At 42.0% G+C, this 13,958-nt stretch overlaps 1 protein-coding gene across 3 annotated transcripts in view; it reads left to right on the plus strand.

The window, feature by feature from the left end:
* Positions 1-13,958, plus strand: part of ARIH2 (ariadne RBR E3 ubiquitin protein ligase 2) — a 203,708-nt gene that overhangs the window by 131,300 nt on the left and 58,450 nt on the right. For all 3 annotated transcript variants that reach the window (XM_078661794.1, XM_078661795.1, XM_078661796.1), the window contains 3 exons: positions 1,230-1,347; positions 5,932-5,982; positions 6,070-6,091. In XM_078661794.1, coding sequence (XP_078517920.1) covers positions 1,230-1,347; positions 5,932-5,982; positions 6,070-6,091 — 191 coding nt within the window. The remainder of the gene's footprint in view (positions 1-1,229; positions 1,348-5,931; positions 5,983-6,069; positions 6,092-13,958) is intronic.

Below are 13,958 nucleotides of genomic sequence, written 5' to 3' on the forward strand. Positions count from 1 at the left end.
GGACGGAGCATCTGAACCAATCAAACACTCACACCCAGTCAAAAGATCTGAGTTTGATCCATCACCGTTCTTTAGCTCACTCTGCCACCCCAGTTCAGAAGATGTCTGAACTGGGGTGGTAGAGTGGGCTAAAGAACGGTGATGGATCAAACCCAGATCTTTTGACTGGGTGTGAGTGTTTGATTGGTTCAGATGCTCCGTCCATCACCACCCCCTTTTGTACCAGTAAATCCTTCAAGCGCAAAACTATTCCAAGCAAGTAGCAATTTCAATATTGTTACAGTAATCCTCCATTTTGTATGATGAACTAAATAAGTAACGTCCTAAATCACAGGGGTGTTTCCAGGATAAAGGAGGTGGGGGGGTTTGTCCAGGACTATGGCTAGGAGCCGATTGGCAATGGAGTTTCTGAGTTGTGACACATTACATTTTAATCAGTGTTCTGCTTTTGTGCCATACTTGTTTTGTAAACCGAAATAAGCGTATTGTACTCGTGTATGATTGGTGGTAGCAAATTCCAACTGTCGTAAGATCCTGGCTCCCTTTTAGTGTGCAGGGATAAACTGTAGAGCTTATCAACTATCAGTCCGTCAATTAGCCTTTATTTCGATTATCAAATCATTAAAGACATCATACATCGATAATTGAAAATCTAACAGTTCACAATATAAAACCATTTGATGCACCCCTATAATGGGACTAATAACAAAATAGATCACAAGAATAAAACACTTGGCATTAAAAATAGTTAAAACAAAGAATATCTATTTATATAAAAACACTAGTGTACCACATAAAGCATCAACTATCATTATTTAGGCCCTGCTGCTGCAATTGCCTTATGATAAGAATAAAGCTGCAGGGCATAGACCAGTTTGTGAACCATTGATATCAACAGGGTTAATTAATATTTTGCGAAACATCAGTGAATATACAAGTTTCAAAAGAAAATTAAAGGGCTATGACATACATGTTATAAATTATGTAATTCCCAAGACATAGTTGGTACTGTAGATGTTTTGTAACTGCTCCGACGGTTTCTAAAGTTTAGCTTCAGAGCAAAAAGGAAGAACTCCTCTTCCCTTTTATCCCCAATATATTATTTTCAGTCACAAGAGCATAATATGGGTTACGTTTTTGTTGGCAGCAGAATTTTTTGTCCAATCTGCTTTGACATGTGACTCCATAAATTGTGACTTGCCTAACTTTGAATTGCTTCTTTTTAACAGTTTCAAGTGTCGGCAAATGTACCATGCTCCTACAGATTGTGCGACTATCCGAAAGTGGCTCACAAAGTGTGCGGATGATTCGGAGACGGCGAACTACATCAGTGCTCACACTAAAGATGTAAGGTGCTCTCTGAAACCTGTTATCTGCCTTGTGTTATGGATTTAGGGACTTTCTTGAGATGAAGCGCTGTAACGCTCCCTTATTTTTCAAGGATGTATGTGGTAAATAATAATTTATCTTTCTAATGGATACTTCTAACCAAAGATTCCTCGCCTTTTGAATTCTTCCAGGTATCAGACAGGATCTGGATACTTTTTTGCAATTTCTCCTTTGCACCGGTAAGGTGGAGCCAATGGACTTAGTAGTGTACTCTTCCTGCCAGCGCAAGGCTGTATGTAGGCACTTGTCAGTCCTGTTCTAGGCTCCCGACCTCATACAAAACAAACTCTGAAGGACAAGTCTCGCACAAAAAAACAAGATGGGAGTCTTCAACCAGCTTCCCCTACAAAAGATTGCACACTCAGTACTTAAATGCCTGACCCCATTCCCTTGCTGAACCACTGTACCTTGAATTTCCAAAGGTGTTTTCTAACTCCACAGGAGGGAGAGGCCTTTACAGAGGCCATGCAGCTGCTTATGTAAATAGTTCAGTGTTCTCCTGGAGTAATTTCTGGCTCCGTGAATCTGCCACGGCCCGCAGAAAGGCTTCCGCTGATGGGGACTTTCCTTGCACCGATTGAACCATTTAGTCGCTGTCCAACCCCTTACCAGCACCAGGCCGTGCCTCCGCTCTTTTGCTGAAGACAATTCTGGTTTCCACTGCTTAAGCGCAGGCTCGGGCCTGGGAGTTGCCAGCTCTAGATCTAACACCCACGCCTTTCTTGAATCCAAACCAGAGTACAGATAGATCTGAGTCGGTATCTCATTACATGATCCCTAAGGCACAACCAAAAGTGTGTGAAGATTCTCAGACAGTGCCTCGGTCTCGATCGCAGTATTTTAAGTGCCTTGAGGCATGTTTAGTTTAGACTTGGATGCTGTACAAGACTTTCCTATTCCCCCATGATGGTAAGGAGGTATCTTACAGGTTGTCCCGCACCCACAAATTATACGGACTCTGGTCTATATTTAGAACTTCACAATGCTAGAGACCTTCATACACCACCAGATACACTGAAATGTAATCCACATTAGAACCACCAACCAAGGAGAGGGTCGTTGTTGTGATGATCAATAGTCCTGCTGGTGTGTTGGAACATAGTTGCTAGTAGTAAATAAATAAAATGTAAACAAAAGCTAATTAGCTGACAGATATGTTGCTACCCGGACCTTCTACTTGGCAACATTTCAGTAAAGACCTGACGTTAACCTTTATCAGCAGTATGGTTGAAACTATGTTCGATGCCACAAGTGTCAGGCCCTTTTGATACCACACTCTACACTGAAAAATCTCATAGTGCAGCATTAGGCCAGGAAAGTGAACTCAAATGCCTTCCCTACTACCTTGACCTGTGAGGCCTTCAGGCTTATTCCAAGAGACGAACGCTGCCATGACTACTTGTGCTAGAAATCTGCCAGGCTGTTTGGTGGACATCTGGCCACACCTTCAACAGGTACTGCTTTAGGGTCCACTTGGGTTTCTTTTGCTAATTCGCTTCTGCAGGACTTCTTTTCTTAAAGTCCACTCTTCAAATGTGCCACCTTCGGAGGGTACTGCTTTGGTATCAATTCAAAACATGAGAAATCTCTAGTTGGAGTTGCCACCAGAAAGAGTGTTACCTAAGGCAAGTAACTTGTCATTATAGATGATTGTATCTAACAGCAGATTCCTAATCATACTCTCTCCTTCCTGCTTTGTATAGTGTGCCTTCCGGTGTAAATACGGGTCAATATTAGATTCTGTACACTGTCACGGTTCTTAATCTGTTGTTGAAGCTCCGTGTCCAAGTGTGGGCAATGCTTCGTCATAAATGGACACACTGGAGCGATTGCAAAAAGGTTTCTAGATTCAGGCTGGAGTCTTGGGAAAATATGAAGAATCTGTGGTTAGAGTGTCCACCAGAAAGCGTATCGCCAAAGGTAAGTAACTTGTTCATTAGTGTGTAGACTACATTTATTATAACATAGACTGTGACTCCTGTTCATCCAACCTTAATTATTTCTATCCGTTTACTGCTAAGATGTGTGGTGTAGCTATTGTATAAGGCTCTATTCTCATGTGATGCCATTAAAGTTCACCATTTTATTTCACCTTATGTCGTAAATTCCAATAATATCCCTAATGTGTGGAAAAATATTTTTATTAAAAGATACATGTAGTATCATTACTAACTTCCTATTCTTTGTTGTAAGTAAAAGGCATTTCCTGTGGAAATTGGCATTTAGCCACTATCCAGCACCCCTAAAGCTCATGCAATATGTTGAGCCTAAGAAAGCTACCTACTATAAATGAATGCAGACATCTTTCTTTGATTTGCCTTTAAAGTGCAATGCATTTAAACACAATATTTTTCTGATGGATACTGAAGCCTGCAGTTTTCTTACCTTCTGAACATCCCTGACGCCAGTCCTGACTGGATACTCTCTTGCAATTGCTCATCCACACCAGCAGAGGGCACCGGCTGAATAACTACCTCAGCATCTTAACATCTTGTGACGTCACTGAACTGATCTGGAGCAAACTCCTCTTTTTAATTGACATTGAAGTAGGTCTCGTCCTTTAAGCCCTTCATAGGTTGTGAGGGTTAGATGTCTATCACTGACCCTCATGATATCTGCTTGTGGTATTTAGGCTCGGACCATGACATACATTCTTGTGATCCTTACAAGACAATTCATTCCAAGGCTATCCAAGAGAGGGAGGAAAAGCGCTTCATGGCCAGGGCAAAAGAAGGTAGGGGGAGGTCTCAAGTCATTCCTCTGGAAAACATAAACCTAAGAAGAGAATAATGCCTAGGGATGAATTGGATACGTCTCCTCTTCCCTCTGATTCCTTTTTGGAACTGGAATTGGTTCTGGTACCTCTGGAACTGTCGCTGACGAACTCCAGCCTATCGCGGTCTTCGGAACCTCAAGATCAGACTCTGGCTTTGAGTGGTTCTCAATTTTGCCCAGAGTTTCCTGCTCGAGAGATGGATCCAGCATTTATTTTGAACACCATATTTGAGGTATTTAGGAGGGTTATTACCCCCTCTAAAGTGCTTGGAACTCGCAAGGGAGCAGAGGGGGACTATTGCCCATGAATCTTCCATGTGCTCATTACGTCCCTTCCTTGTCCCAACCTTCGGGGGGCATTGCCTCCGACTCCCCAGCTGGTGGTGATATCTGTGGATTCTTAAGCATGTCTCCTGGGTGCCAGCTCCAGCATCTTCAACGCCACCAGTGTCTGTATTGATTCCAAGCCTGGCATTGAAATAAACACTGATGTTTTCAACTCAGCCTTTTATTCTTCCAGATGCTCCTAGTAGGTCTACGAGAGAGGGTCAAAGACTTTTAGAGAAGAGTCCATGTAGAGGAGCTGAAATCCTCCCTGATTTATATGTGATGGATTCTGATCCTTTTGGTGATGGGGCTATAGGTTCTACTTATTACCACTCATCTGATTCTGATGTTTTTCGGGAATTAAGCGATGCAAGTGGTTTTGTGACTTTTCTTAACCTTAATATGATAGCTCCTGGTCCTTCAACTTGGGAGCAATAGATCCTTCTAGTCGATTTATCTCTACTATCTGAGGAAAGATCGTTAGATCACTTGTAAGCCCTGCAGCCAGTGTACCCACACTTATTAGGGGAATAACCAGCTCTTTAATCTCTTCTGCAACCTGACATGGCCTGAAGTCAGATGAAGATCAATAGGTAACTAGGTCCATTGAGCATTTACCAGATGAATGAAAGAACAACGACTCATTCTGTTTTTTTATTTTTTATTTATATGTTTGGCCTTGACCAGCGCTAATTTGACAGTGCGGAGAGCACATGCAGGCCTATAGAAATCCACTTGACTGCTTAAAATGGCTGGCCCAGTATTAGGTTTCAAGCAGACCCAAGGGAAAGCTATGCTACCAAGCTTGAAAATGTGCCATTTAGCTTGAATTTGTCTGTACAGCCTCCAGGAAATGTGTGTTAGTACTTTGGTGTGGGTCTAATCAAACCTATTAACTTAAACCAGTGTTAGGGAAACAAAATCCTTTACATTTTCTAGAATTATCCCCCTGAAGTCAGGAGAATATTTACAGCACTTGATTCTATGGGAGACACACAAGTTGCTGACCCATTATTACTCCTCAGGAAATTTAACCTTCTAAAATGGCTGAGCGAGTAGTGCACTCGCTGATCTTTCTTCTGACCTGCATGCTCACAAGTATGGATTTCAAAAAGGCCAACTCAACATTTCACCTTTTTTGAAGTAGATAGTAGCACCTGACTTTAAAGTGTTTAGATTCGACAAAAACTGTAGCATTGAGCTGAATATTTAAAAAAAGGAGTCGCCTACAGTTAAGATGATCAGAATATCATAGAATGCCAGTAAACTGCTATGGTGTAGTAACAGCTTGACGTTGAACAGTTATGGATTATGTACACATTCAGTTTCTGTGACCACAGCTAGCTTATACTTCTATCTAGTCATTTGCAGGAAGGATGTTGGCAGTTTTTATATAGTATTTTAAAACTTAATGCTAAGAAATCTTTTTTTTTTCTACAGTGTCCAAAGTGCAATATCTGTATTGAAAAGAATGGAGGCTGCAATCACATGGTGAGTGTTAATAACTCTTCTCTTGCACTGAACTCTCTTTCACTCCCATGAACTGCTAATTTCTCCATTCTTTTCCATTTCTTTCAGCAATGCTCCAAATGCAAGCATGGTAAGTTTCCTAAGATTGCATATCGCAGGCACTGCACTGTCACTGAAGAGGTAATGGGAAACTGGGAGGTGACTGCCTGTGTCGATGAACATATTTGGATATGTACCATGATTACATAGCACCCTGGGCGTCTGCCAGCAACTCATACTTTACAACAGAGTAGCCCTAGGCTGAGATATTTTAACTCTCAGCTTCCAAACCCAGTGGTGTAACTGTGTATTCAAATCTGAACTATAGAGGGATGATTATCATTCTTGCAGTTGGATGTGCATTGTAACTTTAGCCATCTAGGACATTCTTTGAATGTTAACGTTCTGTTGCTTCATCAAGTTTTTTCACAGCCTCCTCCACCTTCAGAGACACCTCCCTCCCCATTTCCACCTCCTAATAAATCTCCTTTAGGATACAGCACCTATTTCTAAATCACCCTCCCCAACAGTATTGCTGCTAAACATTTAAATTTTTTATTTTATTAGGTCTCGCTTGAGACAAGCGCATGCGCTCTCACCTGTGAGAAATTTTGTTAACTGAAAGGGGGCTTGGAGCTCACCCACTGCTTGACCATTCGTTGGCTACATTGTCCGCTTCATTTGCTGGCTCCTTTTTAATCCTGCGTGCTGGCTTCATTTTCTGTTCGTGTTTGCCCTGTCCCTGGAACATGAGCCAATTAGTGCTTTTTTGTTTTGGGAGTGTTCTTCTGCTTTGTCTCTGCTTATTGTTTTTCATTTACTTGCAGCATTTCATAAGTGTGTGTTAGGTTGTCTTGGCCATTGCTGTGCTGTTGCTTTCACCCGCTTGTTTCCCGTGTTGGTTCCCTTTTACTTTTCATTCCTATTACTATTCGTCCCTTTTGCTATTCATCCTCTCCCCTTCTACTCTTTAGTGCAGCATAACGACATCAATAGGCCTCACATTGTTAGCATCATTTTTGTCAAACGTTCAAAATGCATTAATGGCTTCACGATATCGCTATTAAATAATCACTTTCTTAGTTTGTAGCAAAGTGTTTTTTGTAGTAAGGGTTTAATGTTTTATAGGATTTCCTGGCATGACTAAAATGTTATATCCAAAAACAGGGTGTATAGAACATTCTGGCATGAAAATAACCTATACTAAATCGCTTTTTGTTTGTTTGGCCGCTTGTTGCGCTTCCTCCCTTATCTCAATGTGTACAATGCAACAAAGATTACCGTACCACACCATTCTATAAAATGGCAGGCCATAGGATATCATACCATATTATACAATGACATACCATACCATACACAACTCTACCATAAGATAAAAACCCATGCTGACATCCTCCACCTCAACAACACCCTCATCAAAATTCAAGCCTGGTTCCACTCGAACCATCTCAAACTTAACCCAAAAAAAACTGAAATTATTCTTTTCTCCCCAAAAAACAACCAGCTCCCCATTCAAAAGTGGATCACAGACCTTAACGCCCTCAACTGCTCCCTGTCCCTAGCCACCTCAGTCAAATCCTTGGGCATCTCCCTTGACAACCGACTAACTCTCAACGTTCACATCAACAACTCTGTCAAAGGAGCCCTCCTTACCCTCCGTAACCTTAAGAAAATTAAGCCCTTCATCCCAATTGATGACTTTAAACTGGCAGTCCAATCGCTTGCTCTATCGCGCATTGATTACGGCAATGCCATCCTCACCGGAATTCCCAAAACCCACCTGGCACCTCTTAAATCTGTGCTCAACCTCGCGGCTAGGCTTATCACGGACTGCAAACGATTTGACCACATCTCTCCCGCCCTTAAATCCCTTAAATGGCTCCCCATTGAAGGTAGATCCACATATAAAACCGCCTGCATTACGCACAAAATCCTCCACCAAAACACACCGGCATACCTCTCCAATAAACTGACCAAAGCAGGCTGCACGCGATCACTGAGAAGCTCCAACACCCTCCTACTTATTCCCCCCATTCAGAAAAAGAATTCCACTCAGTCACGCTCATTTTCAGGCAATGCCCCACTTATTTGGAATGCCCTCCCTAAAGACCTCCGCTGTAACCAGTCCTACCCCAGCTTCAAAAAAGAACTCAAACTTCTTCTCCTTAATAAATACTGGGGTTTCTAATCCCTCCCTGGTAGCCTCGCCCCTCTGCATCACCCCACCTATCTGCTCTGCATATGACTTGTGACCACCCGCCTGGCCAACTCCCTTTCCTTCTATCTGATCACCTTACCTCCCCTCCTCATGACAGTCAGTTCTCTTGCATGTTTTTGTATACCTAAGTGAGGCTTCCCGCCAAACTGTGACCGCTATTTTGTATGACTCATAGTGTCTAGCAATTGTTTTTACTTTTTTATCTAGATGTCATGTATCCTATGTGGACTTGTTCTTTTATTATTCCGTTGTCTGTGCTTATACACACTGTACCTGTATGGAACCACCTTGTAAAGCGCTCTGATACTCCTGGGTCCAGCCAGCGCTATATAAAACCTCTTAAATAAAAATAAATAAAATAAAATACATTGACAGGCCACACCATACAATGACGAGCCATACAGTGCCATACCATACAATGACGAGCCATACAGTGCCATTCTATACATGAAAGGCTGCACCATGCCATACTATAATGTGATAGGCCCTACTATATCGTAATGTACAATGACTGGCCATACCAGTCCATACCATACTATGCAATGACATCCTATATCTATGAAAGTATAGTATTATGTGGTGTGAGGGTTAGTCTTCTCATGTAATACTATCACAATACCCCAAAGATGGTCTTTGGATTCACACTTATAAATCCTTAGCTCAGTCCTGGTAGTGAGGCAAAGAGCAGTCAGGCTTTACTAGAGCAACACGTGTTAAGCATTTCAGAGCACCAACAAGGATGATAAGTTATTGACCCAATTAGAGAGCAATCCGACACCAGTTTTTGAAAAAAGTGGATTTTTATCCTAATTTAGACACCAAAATTAACAGAATTGCATAAATGCAAGCCGAGTTATAGATTTTAGAATAGAAAGTCAATGCAAAACCTCTAGTGACAGTCGGTAATTTGAAGATCGAGTTGCGTTGTAATCTTGCAGGGTAAAGGTAATGCGGGTCCAAGGACCAAGCTATGACAGTTCAGTTCTGCCTGGACCGTGGATCCCGGCTGCAGAGTTACCCTGGCTGTCCTTGTTGCTGAACGGGAGCTGCAGGAGAGCTGATTTTACCATTAAGATGCTGCTGCCGGGGGAAAAGATGCAAAAAGACAGCAACCATGTGGTTGCTGAAGTTGGTCGAAGTTAGGATGGAATTACCTCTTAATGCAGCATCGAGTAAAGAGGTCAGTTGACAGACTGGTGACCAACAAGCCTTGGCAGCAGTAAGCAGTGCTGAAAGTAACTCCGACATCCAGTGGCCCAGTGGAATTCAGTAGCTAACTGTCCCTTTGTGGAAGGGAGACCTGCAGCTCCCACAGCGCACTAGACCCTCTCGATTTGGGCGATCCCTAGGAGGGCCCGAAGGCCAGTGATACTTCAGATACGGAGTGTTTTTACCTGCAGTTTGCAGGGGTCTAGTGCATCTAGTCCAGGGGAGTCTGGTGCTTCAGGCTTCCACCGGGCTCCCTCTTGCTGGGAGAACCGAGAGCTAGCCTGGACGAGTCTCAATCAGGCAGTTCCAAGAGTGTTTCCACAGGTGCAGGGTATCCCTATTTTACTTTGGGCAAGTTTTGTTGTCGCTGGTACAGGCCTCTTCTGTCCTCTTTGATGCAGGTTGTTCAGAACTGAGCTTATGGTCTCAGGAGCGGTCTGTTAATGCCTAGAGTTTGGGGAATTAGGGATGTGGGAGCTAGTAGCCAATGGGCAGCTAGGGCCTGCAGCTGTTCCGCCCCTGAGGTGACCACATCCGGATTGTAGGTCTTCTTTTTCTTCCCAGAACCCTCTATTCTACTGCTCCTAAAGATGGCAGAAATCTAATGTTAGTGTACAGACCAGGTTGCTCACCCTGGAGGTGTGGCTAGCCTTCTTGGGGTGTTTACCTCCTTGCATAACTTAATTCCACCTGCCCATTTGCAAATATGCCAGGGAAAGGATGAGTATTGTTTCCTCCACCGGGAGTCAGTAATAATTCATATACAAGGCGTTGCAGCCTTCGAAGCTCACCACCTTGATGTGCCAATTCACTAGCCTGCTTGGGAGGAGGGAGGTGTGACCTCCTTCGTGCTCAAGCTTTTGTTCCTAACTTCTGGAAGTGATCACACTGCCTGGCAGGAGGTCAGAATTCTGTCTTGGAGGCAGCAGGCACGAGAAACGTGGGCTTCAGTTGATTTAAGGTGTTCGTTAATGAGAGGGCCAACTAAGTTTCCGAGAAATTGTGATAGATCTAAGCTATCACTTTTATGGACAGGGATATAGCAAGCTCTCCAAATTAATAAAGTTTTCTCATCTAGCAATACTGTCATATTGTGTCAAAACTAACAATTTCAGTTGATATTGAATTGTTCAAGTATGCGCTTTCTTTTTCCATATATTTAAATAACCATTCCTGTGACGGAAGCCTAGCACTGTAAAAAAAAAAAAAAGAATTTTACTTTTAACAGAGCTCAGTATGCTAAGCGCACTCTACTGACACCTGAATTTCATATACAAGCAACAAGTTCATATCTTGCCAAGGTTGATTTAACCCTACCTCCTTTCAAGGCTGATATATAAGACTACTGCTGTTTTGGGTAATGTAAAAAGCTGTTATTAACAGATCAATGAAAATGTAAAACACATCAAATACAAGTTGTTGTTACTTTATCCAGAATGTTCAGTATAACCACACAAACTGATCGGCATGGAGCGCTAGTTGGGCACCATCATATACTGTACATTTATAAGGTTTCAAACTGTTCTTCTTGAACTATTTTAACTCTCTTAATGGCTCTGTGATATAAGTCTTCAATTAACTTGCCCCCTCCAGTTCACAAGACACTGAAACGAGATCCCTCACTCAGTACAATTTTACACAGAAGGGACTCATTGCTCCTTTTGAGTGTCATGCATATGAGAAAAGTACTTGCTATCATGGTGAGATAGTCCTCATAGTCGAGGCTGCTGTACACAGAGACACTTTGTCACACACAGAAGAAAGACATTTGAGGGAACCTTGTTCTAAAAATCTTTCATCATTTTAATTTGCTTGGTGATGCACTCCAAAGTATGTACCATTTGTATAGTCTAAATGGGAGACAAATGTGTTTGTGGTGGCTTGGACCTTTTGATGGGATTCTAATGAAAGATTTCACATAGGTATCCTGTAAAATAATCCCTTTATAACCTAATTCGCTTGAGAAATGAGGGAACTTTTCTTACCCATGATCACTCATAGATTCCTTACTTTTAAGTTATGTAATAGGAAGTGGGAAAAGCTAGACGGTAGTGTGTCTATTTACCTCAGACTAGGATCTTAGTTTTTGGTGTGTAATACATTTGCTTCCAACCACTTGGCGATATTGGCCATTGGCACTGGAATCAAATGTGGACTTTGAACTTGTAGTATAGTTTGTGTCATCCACATACTTTTAGAATTGGAAATAGGAGGACTTTAGCTCCGGTAGTGATCTAAGGTAGATGTTTAAAAGTGAGGGTTTGATGGTGAATCCTTGAAGGAATCCTGCAGACGAGGAAAAAGGATACAGCTCAATGAAGGTTCTGCTAGGAAGTAAGCAGTCCAGCGAAGGATGATGCCATGTACACTAATTGGACGACATCCTCGTGGTTGTTGGAGAGACTTTTATTCTTCTCTATGCAAGGTGATAATTCTACATAGTTAGCTCTTTCTTGCCTAAGGGCATAGGCCAGACTCCAAGTATTGGTTGGGGATGACTGCTGACACAGGCCTTTGTGAGATTAGTGAACTCCCCAGTATTAGATTGTTTCGAGGTGTGACTGAAGCCGACATTTCTCCTTCATGTTAGCCTCAAGATAACTTTCCAATTCTTTGGTTTTGGTCATCTGATAGTCAGCAGGAGAGTTGTGTAGTTTGTCCGCATTTTCAAAATTGAGCATTCTGGGTTAAGGAATTCAGAAATTGCCTTATGAGGTTCCTTGGCTAGGCATATTGTTCTGTAAAAGAGACCAGAATATTGACTCTTTTTGAATTCCTGACTACTGCTTTGTAGATTTTAAAGTGGTGTTCCAGAATCCGTTTGTGTGTAGGTTTCTATCTCTTTCCAGGGTCTTTCCCAAAATCTTTGTTAGGTTTGAGAGATTTAAGCTGAGTTTGTGGTGTACTTTCTTGGGATGATGTGTTGTTGAGGACTAACTGTTCAGCTGATTTCATTGGGTCATTATTGAATGAGGAGTTGAGAATAAAAGCTGGCACCGCTAAGTTATCCCTTGCTTAGTAGAAGTTTTGGCAGTATTTTCTATAGATTTATCTGGAGGGTATAAGTGTCACTCAGTTCAAGATTTGTATGCAACAAACATTGAATAGAGGAATTTGAATTTGGACATTCAGGCAAAGTTCCGAAGTCTCCAGTATTTGGAAAATGGAATGGAATGGTCTGGTATAATCTAGAAGATAAAGCTATGAAGAGGTCAGGAAATTTGGAATTAGTTGGGTGGGTGTTTTTTTGAGAAGCATATATGAGGCAGTGTTGGAGAGCACTGGGCAAGCATTGATTCACATTCAGGAACAGTGCAGTTTGTAGGTAGTCCACTGTCATGGGCGGTCGCTACTCCTCTGACACTCTTATTTTTAGTGTGACTTCTCATGAGAATTTTGTAACCAGCAGGCATGGCTATATGTATGTTTGGTCTAACTTGATTGCTTGGCGAAGCCTCAGCAATTAAAAAAAAAGCAGATTAGTGTCAAGTCTGACAGCTGATGGATGTTCATGGGATTCTTGTTCAAAAATTTTGTTAGCAAGAAGTCAGGAGATTTGGTGAGTTGTTTTAGATGGTATAGGTGTGCGATTAAATAATGGCAATTGCAGTTGCCAGGGTGGTTAGCTTAGTTTGAAGTGGGCTCAGGGTAAATTTATACTCTGAGTCATGGAGGTTGAGATTGACATCAAAGGATTAGCAGAAAGCAGGTAAAGAAGTGAGGTTGAAGAGGGTAAAAAGTACAGATAGAAAAGTCGGGTAATGGAGTGAGAGGAAGATATACAAGGTCAGACACTGAAGAATGAGAAGTTGCAGGAGCAAGAAGGGGTAATGTTTTAAGTATATATGTAGGTGGGTGGGAAACTGTAGATTGAAGTGAGATGGACCGGATACGAGGTGTGGAGGTTGCAGATGTTCAAGTAAGATGAAGAAATTAGTACATTATTAATTTGAAGACACAAACTGTAGCTTTATACATTGTTCCAAAGGTGCATTTGGGTTCTCTCTTCAAACAGTGAAGTGGTTGTAGTTTAGCTACTGCCCCTCCAGATGTAATTATTTGTGATGACGGTCTATCTCTAGCACTGTGGAAAGTCCTACTACCCAAGGCAGTTCGAGATTGATAAAACAAAGACTTTTAAAGGAAATGTTTAATTTAATTTGGTCTTCAGATGCAACCACCCAGGACAGAAGTAGAGGCCACTGCCTATGGGTCAGCCCAGAGGTGGCCAAGATGCAGACACTTAAATATAAAAATTGACCCTCTATTTGTATTTCTTATGAGCAGTTAGGAGAAACAGGTTTAGTAAGGATATCATGGATACCACCCCAAAGGGTCTGCCGGCATGAGAAACTGAGACTGTATATCAATGGGGAAGTACAAGAGGAATTGGGGGTTCCCTACCTAAGCGATACCCTTGCTCTGCGTCCCTTGATCTTCTGGTTAACAAGTTGGTTAAACAAAGATCTAACCTTCACTCAATTGATTTTAAGAGAGTGTCTGTCCTTGGATAATGTGGTTCGTATCTGCT

Source organism: Lissotriton helveticus, chromosome 9 (genome assembly GCF_964261635.1).
Source record: "Lissotriton helveticus chromosome 9, aLisHel1.1, whole genome shotgun sequence".
Taxonomy (NCBI): domain Eukaryota; kingdom Metazoa; phylum Chordata; class Amphibia; order Caudata; family Salamandridae; genus Lissotriton; species Lissotriton helveticus.